Raw genomic sequence first — 11,045 nt, 5'->3', positions numbered from 1 at the left:
TCCCTTTTTCATTACTTGTCTCCCAACAATGGCCCAACAATGCAAAGGAGGGGAGCCCAACCGATGTTTGAACTTTTCTTTTCGGCCTACTTTCCCTTTTATTCTCTCAACCATGTTTGCTGAGAAACTTGCGGGAAGAATAACAAGCCAATTGAATCCGCTTTGATCAGACAAGAATAGAGATATGAAATAACCTGTGCTATTTTCAAATGAACTGGGACTTGAGAGTAAAACGGGGAATGCACTCATCTTGCCACGAAGATCTCACTTATCCAACCATTTGGCTAGGAATTGAATCATACAATGATTCTATGAAACTAACCATTTAGATCACGTTTAAGACAATGAAAAATTATTAGCAAATCCAGCTCATTGACCAATCAACGCAAACGAGAGGGCACGAACCATCTCCGTTGAGCCGCTGGTTGCGTTTATCTTCTAGAAATTGCAAAATAGGATGCAGAACTATACTAATTCTATTGTTCCAATCGCGTGGAACTTTGAAAAAACACCTAAAATTGACAATCCATTAACAAATTTCAGAAATGTATTGCAAATTCTCTATGACTAAATGTGAGCGTTGCAGTTAAAAACAATAGATCAATTTTGCTTCGGGGCATTTGGGTTCAATGTGAGCATTTCCCCCTGCCTTCACGGCTCCCGGGAATCTGATTGAAGGTTGAGAATCTGGGAAACCACAAGCTTAGATAGCTCATTTATTGCTGCTTGAACCTGATAATCACCTGGCTCCCTATTCCTGGACCACCCTGGTGATTGTGAGGTTAATCCAGTGTATTCACTAGCAACTACCTTTGTCTTTTGTGATGTGGCCAGAACTTTCTCCAAATCTGACTCTGACAAATGCCTCGGTGCCTGAAACAAACCAGAGTCGGTATTCAGTAACATGCAAAACAGCCGTCGATGACATCTAGCTACATATAAGATGTTAATTTTGGTAAAGGTATATAAGCAACTAAAGTTGACTTTTATACTATCCATACCTACCTTTCTTTATACTCCATACAAATTGAGCCTGTACAGCATGGAAATAACCCCACAAAGTATCCACAAAGGTCACTTTTTGCCTTTATTTTTAGTTCATGACATACAAACAACCATCTGTTGCCAAAAATCTTATAATTGGATTTTCAACCCCAAGGACAAACATGATGTTTAGTAGTAAAAAGTGAAAGATAAAATGAGCACCAATCAAGAGCAGTGGTAAAAAGGCTCTTAAATCATTAACTTGATGACAACAAAGCTACTGATGACACAGATGTGAGGTAAGAAACTCTGCATACAGTACCCAAGATAATTTACCACATATTGCTAGTGAACTTCAAAGATTACCGATGGCATGATGTGTCATATGCTGTCACTAGGCTCTACCATACCCAATATGCCCCAGAAAGAAGAATTGCTTCAATTTTAAGAGGAAAAAAAGGTGGAAGGAGAAAATGATAAATACTCACTGATAACCGTTTCCCATTCTTCTCTTCATTCAGTAGATCCCTGACAGGAAAATATGCCGCTTTCTTACAGAGTTCAAGAAGATCTGAACCTGTGTAACCTTCGCACAAGCTAGCTATGTGGTCATAGTCAATGTTGTCTTCAACCCTCTCACCCCTCAGAATCACCCTCAGTATCTCAGCCCTTTCCTTGCAGTTGGGTATCCCAATTTCAAATGCTTGAGGAAGACGCCGGAGTATTGCTTCATCAAGTTCTGACGGACGATTAGTAGCAGCAAGAACCATCACTCGAGCATTCTCTACAATAATAATATGAAATCATCAAAACCTAAGACACTATGTTTACATGCAATTGATCAGAACCATGCATCTTATTTACAACCACAATAATGATTGAATATTTAAAGAGAAAATCATACAATATAGCTGCTGTTGGAATTGCAAACTTACGATCTGTGGTGAATCCATCCCATAAAGCCATGAACTCAGTCTTCATATTTGCTAATGCTTCATGATCTGTATTACGACGCTGCCCCAAGAAACTATCCACCTCATCAATAAATATGATAGCTGGCTGAAGTTTATAAGCTAAGCTAAATACAGCAGCAACTGCCCAAAAACATAACCAAGTTTTTACCATTAAATAAAAAAACCAAACCACCACGCCTGCTGAAAGAAAAGACACAACTACTCTGTGTAGCATAATCACTATCCTTCAACCAGATACATAATTGTCAATAAACTCCTGTAGAGAAAAAATTATCCTTTGAATTTGATTAGTTATGTAGGTTGTCAGAACAAATTATAATCAATGACATTAAAATTAACAAACTATATCTATGAAATATAACTCGCTGATTTAATACTCCTCATGCAGGGCACTCTACTGATATTACAAAAAATATATATATATATATGCAAAAATAATTAAAAATAAAAATTGAAGACGATCTCAAACCCTAAACAGAAATCAATTAGCATTTTTGCAGAAGAACCAAACATACCTACAATATCTACATCTCATATAATTTCAAACCATAAGAAAAAGTGCTGAAGCCATCTTAGGTAATCATTGTTTTCAGCACATTTAATCGAATAAATCAGGTAAGTCATGTGTTCTTTGTTGCTCACTTCGAGATCAACAGGCAAGCTAAATTTGACAACCTATAAGTAATGAGGCTTACCATGAGAAATAAATTAGAAGGCTAAAATAACTTGGTTCATTTTATGGTCGGAAAGTGCAGAAGAAAACCCCTAAAATACAGGAGTGGAATTGTAATTACAATATTCACTCACCGAGTTTTTGCGCATCACCAAACCATTTGCTCATGAGACTTGATATCTTCACGTTAATGAAAACTGCTCCAGACTCTTTTGCAATAGCTTTGGCAAGCATTGTCTTTCCAGTGCCAGGAGGTCCATATAACAATACTCCTTTCTGGGGACCAAGAAGCTTCCCATAGGAGAAGAGGTCAGGCCTTCGTAGTGGTAGTATAACCAGTTCAAATAATGCTTGCTTGATGGATTCAAGCCCTCCAATTGAGCCAAATTCCACATCAATGTGGTCAGGATTTACAACATCGCAGGCAATGACATCCTGTAAGTAAAGAGAAAAAAAGTCAGCATGAAAACACATTCATCCTGTAAGTAATAAGAAACAAATTCAAGCATGGAAAAAAAGTTTATTCTGAATCTTCGTTTTACATTAATTCTATGTATCATTATTCTGGTTCATAATACTCACGATCATTTGGCATACAACAAAAAGTTAAAGCTAGGTCTCTATTTCGAAATTCAGTGTTCATATATTGAAACACATCACATATATAGAAAGATGGTGAATATATGATGAATGAGATCCCATATTGTCTATGATGGAGAAGTTCTTATCTCCCATTGTAGCATTAACTAATCCTTATGAATATAAACTTAGATATGGTTTGAGCTTTTCAAGTCGCTATAAATATACCAAAGAAAACAAAACCACATTTGAGCTTATATCTCCAAAAAGATAGTTAAGGTTACATTCTCCCTCAATCATATGCTTGATGTCCTTGTCAGATCATTCTGTTGTGATACAACTTGAGACTTGACATGGCTCAAGTCACAACTTCTCCTTCCCATATAATGTGAAACCTCATTTTCTTTTTATAAGTGCAGTATGAAATCACATTCACCACCTTCTCATATAAATCCGAGACATTATATATACAGCTCCATGTACTAGAAAAGCCAAATAGTCTTTTGGAAGCAGATTTGATTAAAAGGTCAAATTCCATTCTTTACATTATCATTCTAATGCAAGTAACCCCTAGGGGTTGGCTGAAGTGGTAAAGGCCTTGTTCTTTGAGATATGCTCGCATAGGTCTAAGGTTCAAATAATATTGGGTGTAAACAATTTCTAGAGGTCATCGGACTAGGTGAACTTCCCCTTGAATTACCCGAAGTGCACTTACGGTAGACTCCTTGCCAAGGGCCTGTGCGCCGCCGAGATTAGTCAGGACTTCATTCTCAGACACCCGGTGCCAATAAAAAAAAATATATCTTCCTAATGCAAGTGTTAACACACATGCATTCAATTACCAATGAATACAAAATTTTTTATTTTTTATTTTTTTATGTCGGGGAATCTCTCCAAGGCAGGGCCCTTCGGACCCACCTCTGTAGAGTAAACCCCGGTCCCTTGCACCGCACCCTCAGAAGTTTTCCTACACAGAGCTGGTTAAATCACTAGCTTTTCACCAAGGAGTGTGGCCCCAAAAGATTGTTTGTACCCATGAGGTATTGAACCTTGGACCTTGAAATGAGTGATATCCAAAAACCAAGACCTTCACCACTTGGGCCAACCCCTTGGGGTTGAATTTAACAAATGGATTCACCTCTGCAAGCATGCCTAAATCCTAACCCACATTAAGCAATAGAGAATCCTTACAATGTCATTTCTATTTCAATAGAAAGTATTTTCCTGTCTAAAATCTCATGCCTTAGCCAATTAAAATGGTTGCATTCCATATCAATATGTGCTTTGTGCTTGCTAAAACCTATCACCAGGATAGGAGCCATTAAAGAAAATTGCAACTCGCAACTGAAGTGCAATTCAAGTAATTCAAGGGAAAGTTATCTCAGTCTGATGGCCCCTAGAAATTGTTTGCATCCAATAGAATTCGAACCTTAGACTTGGATGGAGCATACCACCAAGGCAAACCTTTACCACTTGAGCCAACTCCTAGGGTTTTTTCGATTTAGTACAAGAGAATTGTTAATAGGATCGTGAAATTCTAGCAATTTATGGTGATTCTAAGGAGCTCCAATTACAACCTCGACCAATCCTTTTGGAGTATAGATCTAGATATCGCTTGGTCTTTCCTTGGATCCTTACAAATGGTATCAGACCTAACACTAACAAGAAATGTGAAGCTTGAACCGTGCAATCTACAAAGGAATGACCAAACGAATAAGTCAAATATTTAAGTAGAAAAATATTGTAATAACTCGGATTTAGTATGAGAATGTAGTAAATAGGATCTCATATTGCTTGGAATGAAGTTTTTTCTTTTTATGATGATTCCCATAGAGTCTATATCCTTGACTAGTCTTTTTGGATTATAAGCCCAAATGTGACTTAGGCTTTCCTTAAATCGTATAAGAGATGACAGCTTAATGCAATTCAAAAGTCTACCACATTCCATTTGGCTTTATTCATCAATATTATCTCATCGTGTTCTTTTATACATTCTCGCACGGAAAGTCATTTTAGCAGAACAAACAGGAATATCCTCTTTTCTGCAAAAAAAGATGAACTTTGATGTTAACTTTTCTCGTAAAGTATGTTATTACCACTTAATAATAGGTTTGCTGACGGCTGACCATATATGGTAAGTACTGTCCATTTACAACTTGATTCTTCAATATTCATGTAAATTGGTGATTGTTAAATATTTCTTCAGCCCAGAGCTGTGAGATTATCATCCCACGAACAATGCCATTACCCAGTAAAACCTAAAATTGGCCCCGTAATTGTATCGCAGATATTAAGGGCCTTGGAAACTCGAATTCAAATAATCAAAATACATAATTACTGAGAAATATAGTATGCTTTCCTAGCATGGAATATCCCACATACACAACCCAAATCCACCTAAAGAACCCAAAATAAAAATAGAAAATTTCTTCAAATTCTATACATGCCAAAATTCCAAATTCACAGCCGCGAGATATCTAAACATACCTCGTAAGGGTTGGTGTGGATGAGGGGGCGACCCAAGCGCTTGGCGATCTCCTTCTTGTGCTCGTGCGCTTTCTTCGAGGCCTCTCGGTTCGGGTCGAGGTGTCGGAGTCCCGCGAACAACACCAAGCAACTTAGAGCGGCGCTCGCCGCGTACAGTACCAGTTCTTGCAAAAACTTCGTTTCCGATGACCCTCCCATTTTTTTTTTCAAACTTGTATTTTTTTTTCACGAGATTTTCTTTTCAGCTCTGTGCGTTAAGACTTTCAAACTTCAAACTTCAATCTTTGGAGCTTTGGAATTTGGGAGAGAATGCAAAACCGCTTGGCTTGGGGATGACGAAAGGAGAAAGCTATGCTTTCCGCTGGAGGTCCCAATTTTTTTTTTAATTCTTTTTTTCCTTCGTGATTAAGTAAATATTATTTTAATAATATTATAATTTTTTTTAAATGTTTAAAAATATTTAAAAAATCATGTTTAAAAAAAAAATCCACAATCCATTAGCTGAACCCAACCAGCGGGGGGCGTAGACCCACCCATGACGAAATGGTGGCAGTTCTCAAAAGTTCTTGGAAACTCAATGGAAAGACGTATTTCTGTTTCATTTTATATATTATTAAAATTATTAATATAAATATTAATTTTTTCTTTTTATATGAAATAGAATTCTTTCATTTATCCTTCAGGAATAATCTAATTGATATAAGTTGATATTTCATAATTTTGCCGTTAGGAGTTTGAGTTAGGATATAAGTCGTAATTATTTGTAGTAGTAAAACCTTAACTTTATGCTATGTTATAGGCTTTAAATCAGCTAGATATTTTTGGAATGCTGTGATGATGTGCTCGTCTTTAAGACAGTAGATATAGCTCAAACTGAACATTTTGTAATGAGAAGAAACTCTTATAGTCACGTCCAAAAAAAGTTCCTACGCTGATCACCTCCACCTCCCCTTTCTAAAAGGGAAAAAAAGAATTCATTCATATAATATGAAACATGTATCACATAATACATTTAGAATGCTGCAACTACTAATAGTCAAGACCTAAGGAAATTAGGACATCGATACTGCCATTGAATTGTATCTTCCACTAGTCTAGCATGACCGGCCAGCAAGTGGGAAGCCTCATTACCCTGTCGTCCAACATGAAAAACGTCGTATGCTTGAAATCTTCTAAACAAATATATATTTCTATAACTAAGGGACCAAGAATGGTGAGATTTTGTTCTCTAGAATTTACAACTTCAATAATAAATAATGAGTCACCTTCCAATATTAAACTATGTGTACTAAGAAGAAGAATCATCTCTAAACCCCTAAGAGATTCAATCTCATCCACTTCAAATTCACCCACTTCCCTCATCAATGACGTCAACACTTCACCCTTAGCATCCTGTAAGATAACTCCAATTCTAGCAGATGAAGAATGTTTAAATATAGCCCTTCAATATTCAATTTAACCTTACCCAACAATGAAGGCTTCCAAAAAAGAACCTGCTCCATATGCACCACTAATTAATTAGCCTTCATGGTAATAAAACTTTCCATATACCCAATATAATTATCAACAATCTATTGAATAGCACTATGTGAATTTTCAAATAATAAGAGATTCCTATACTTCCAAATACCCCCATCAAATTGTTAGTGTTAAATAAGGTTAAATTGAAGAGAAATACTTTTTGCAGTCGGCGTGCAGTCGTGGAGAAAAAAGTGAATTAATACGAGACCTACATGAAAAAAAAAAAATTATTTTTATAACTTTTTTTATTCATGTAGGTCCCCCTGAATATAAAATAATTCTTTTATAATTTTTTTTTATTCATTCCATACAGCCGACTGCACGCCGACTGTATTTCCCGACTGTATCTAGCAAAACCCTTGAAATTGAATTACCTTAAGGAGCGGAATTTTGACAAGGTTGGATTGTTGCTCGTTTTACAACCCACATCATTTTGTTGTTTGTACTTTTACGTCACTTAGGAGGCTATTAGAGTCTCCTAGAAAATTTCACGTTTCAAGATCAAGAGATTCAGATGGTTCTCTAGGAAAATATAAAGAGAGATGATAGTTTTCCTTAAACTTTTCCACACCCCCAAATAATGTATGTAAACACTTTATTTAAAGAATTTTCATATGGGAAGTTAATTAACTTCCCCTGAAGATGTGGTAGTGGTGGGGAGTTAATTGATAACTTTCAACCCATATAGATATAACATAGGTCATGGGGCTTACCCATTACCAACATCTTCCACTTGTCTACTATGGGTGCTATGTCTACTAATAATCTCATCTTGTTCTCTCAATCACTTATCCCTCATACAGAAAATGAAGCGTGCGACCTGACGAGAAAACAAAGGTTAGGAGTTGTTGAACCCAAGGTTTCAAGTTTTGTGTAATTATATATCTACACATGAATTTTGATGATAACAAATGAATTCAAAGAATAAAGAAGTTTCAAGCTCAAGTTGTCTACACAATGGAGTCAAGCACATCAAGGAAACAAGCATGAGCAAAAAGGGAACAAGTTCACATTAAAGTTATGGAGTAATGTTATAAATCTCTTCAAAATTCGAAATTAGGATTAATGCTCAAAATTAATATTTTACCATAAAGCATTAACATACATTTTCCACATGTGTATGAATATTTTTGAAAATTAAATTTGAAAATTTTGAAAGATGATTGATTGTCATCTTTTACATGTGCATGCCTTGATTAAAGGGTTAAATTTTGAAAATATTAAAGATGATTGATTGTCATCTTTCACATGTGCATGTTTTATTTGAATATTTTTAAAAGTGATTGATGCTTTTTTAGACTTATACAAAAAAAGGTAGATGATTTTGTTTGAAAAATTTGAAAAGTAAAGTGTGCTCCTTTTGTCATTTACAAAAAGTAACAGATTATGTTTGATTTGTTTGAAAAGAAAACTGTACTCCTTTTGTCATATGTCAAAAGTAAAAGATTATGTTTGATTTTTTTAAAAAAGTGAATAATGTTGTCTTTGACATGTGAATCTTTTTAAATTTGAATATGAAATCTCATATGCCTATAAATAGATCATTTGAGAGCTTCACATTCACAACACCAAGAGCATACAACATTCATTCAAAACTTTCATTCTCTCTTCTCTAAGCATTGAGCCTTAATTCTTGTTCATTTTGAGAGATATAGTTTGCGCTGTATTATTCTTATTTCACTCATTGAGGAGTGTTTTCTGATAACCTACCCACTATCAGCTTTTGTATCAGAAAAAGGGTGTGTATAACCCTTACGCGTATAGAAAGTATTCTACACGGGGAATAGTTGAATCACCACGTGTAAAGTAATTGCAAGTATAGAGGGTGTTCTACATGTATCCTTTGTAGCGGTGTTGTTCAAAGGTGTAATAGGTTTCTATCTCCACCTGAAGGAGGTTGAATAGTGAATTTGGGAATCCTCAAAGGGTAGCTTGAGGCGAGGATGTAGGCAGTAGGGCCGAATCTCGTTAACATACTGAATTTGCTTCTCTCTTACCCTTACTCTTTATATTTATTATTATTTCATATTTTGTTTATATTTTATATTATATATTTGATTTATAATTGTTATTTTTTTAATACAACTCAATTCACCCTCTTGTGTTAGTCATCTGTGCAACAGGAGTAATATATTAAGTCACCATCATACTAATATAATACATCACTCATTATATCTCGTCTATCCCCCAGATTATTTGATCTCACTAGATCAAGAGTCCTTAATCCCTCACGAGTTTATAACTCAAAGTAATTCTTAACCTCATATTATATAATATGTTCATGATTATATCGAGTCAAAACGACACAACTGCCTGGGCTATGAGACATAAAATAACAAGTAAGAATCCAAACAATCTTCCCTAGACACTGATGTCAATTCAATTAGACTTGACTGATTTTCTAGACATGTTTCGCGAGACCATATCATTCATAGCCCTAAGAAAACATGTTAAAGTAGCAACATCAAGTTTTCATTTCATGACATAATTCCAAGTTCAATGGCATATGAATAGATCATTTATTGATCCATTAGGGCTCACACAGTGATGTAGTAGGGATCCATCCAATCACTCCCTCATATAGTCGTCTACAGCACATACAGTATGAAATGTATGTTACAAAGAATCTCTCACTTAATTGGGCTTGTCACATTCAAACGCCATAGGAATCTTAGTCTAATCGCCAAAAATGCACTCTAACTTGAGTTTCTTAGCACAGCCACTCATCTAGCGCTTGTCTAAGATCTTATATTCAGCTTTAATCAGGATTTATGAAGTTGTAGAAATACCTCATATACAACTCTTGTAAGTCTCATCTTAGCCAAGCTAAGGCGACATTCTTTAAATTTATCTTAAATGCTTCAAAAGTATTAAGATATTTACTAGCTCGCTTTCTAAGTGCCAAAATAATCAATTTGTCTCATCTTGCAATTCATGTGTCAAGGTGATCATCCATATGAGTAGACTGATCTCTGCCTGGTGACATCTTTATTATGTGTGCCTTTCACTCAGTATCAATTAATTAATAATTTGATATAAATACAATAATCTCACTACAATAGATACAACAGTATTAAATATACAATAAAGTTAAGGTATCCTCAATACAATATATATAAAACTCGAAGTCTCAAACTCCTAACATGAGTTTGGAAAACACTTCTACTAGTAGCCTTAATAAGAGAATCAACTACCATCTTACTAGTAGAGATATGTTATAGGATCACCTCACCTCGCGCAACATCTCGAATGTAGTGAAACCAAATATCTATGTGTTTAGTTCTATCATGGTATTTGTGATCCTTGGCATATGTCAAAGCTGTCATACTATCACTATATATCTTAACGGCTTCATTTGCAAGAGTCGTAACCTCTAGGCACCAGAAAAATCTCCTCAACCAAATAGCTTCTTGTACAGCTGCTAAACAAGCAACGTACTCTAACTCTATTATGGACAAAGCAATGAATGATTGTTTATTGCTACACCAAGAAATAGCTCCTCCATTAAGCATAAATATGTAACCCATCGTAGATTTTTGCTCTTCTTTATCACTAGCCCAATCAGTATCATTATAATCTTTTAGTCTCATGTCTCCATCCTGGTAGCAAAGAACAAGGTCTACTGTCCCACGAAAGTATCGAAAAATTCTCTTAATTGCTTGCCAATGAGCAGGTCCTGGGTTACTCTAATAATGACTAACTAATCCAACTACAAAGTAAATGTCAAGTCATGTACACAATATAGCATACATCCGGCTTCCAATTGCACTTGCATAAGGAACTTTGATCATTTCTTTCTTTTCCTCATCATTTTTATAGCAATGTTC

The 11,045-nt window shown here is 35.5% G+C and overlaps 1 protein-coding gene across 1 annotated transcript; it reads right to left on the bottom strand.

Moving 5' to 3' along the window:
* Window positions 1–458: 458 nt before the first annotated feature.
* On the bottom strand, window positions 459–6,087 carry LOC122314416 (outer mitochondrial transmembrane helix translocase-like). The gene is made up of 5 exons (XM_043130005.1): window positions 5,698–6,087; window positions 2,766–3,066; window positions 1,920–2,078; window positions 1,473–1,768; window positions 459–873 (listed from the first exon to the last, which is right to left on the bottom strand). Exons 1-5 carry the CDS (start codon window positions 5,893–5,895, stop codon window positions 652–654), a joined length of 1,176 nt encoding a protein of 391 aa, XP_042985939.1. The 5' UTR covers window positions 5,896–6,087; the 3' UTR covers window positions 459–651.
* Window positions 6,088–11,045: the final 4,958 nt, after the last annotated feature.

Source organism: Carya illinoinensis, chromosome 6 (genome assembly GCF_018687715.1).
Source record: "Carya illinoinensis cultivar Pawnee chromosome 6, C.illinoinensisPawnee_v1, whole genome shotgun sequence".
NCBI lineage: Eukaryota > Viridiplantae > Streptophyta > Magnoliopsida > Fagales > Juglandaceae > Carya > Carya illinoinensis.
Note: the sequence above shows the minus strand (reverse complement) of the source record. Positions and strands in the feature narration are given on the sequence as shown.

Bases quoted from the DNA above. Each gene is read 5' to 3' on its own strand.
- LOC122314416 (XM_043130005.1), bottom strand. From the start codon at position 5,895: ATGGGAGGGTCATCGGAAACGAAGTTTTTGCAAGAACTGGTACTGTAC. The intron at 3,067-5,697 runs GTATGTTTAGAT...CTTTACTTACAG, and splicing joins TCCACACCAACCCTTACGAG to GATGTCATTGCCTGCGATGT. The intron at 2,079-2,765 runs GTGAGTGAATAT...GTTTTTGGGCAG, and splicing joins TGGTGATGCGCAAAAACTCG to TTGCTGCTGTATTTAGCTTA.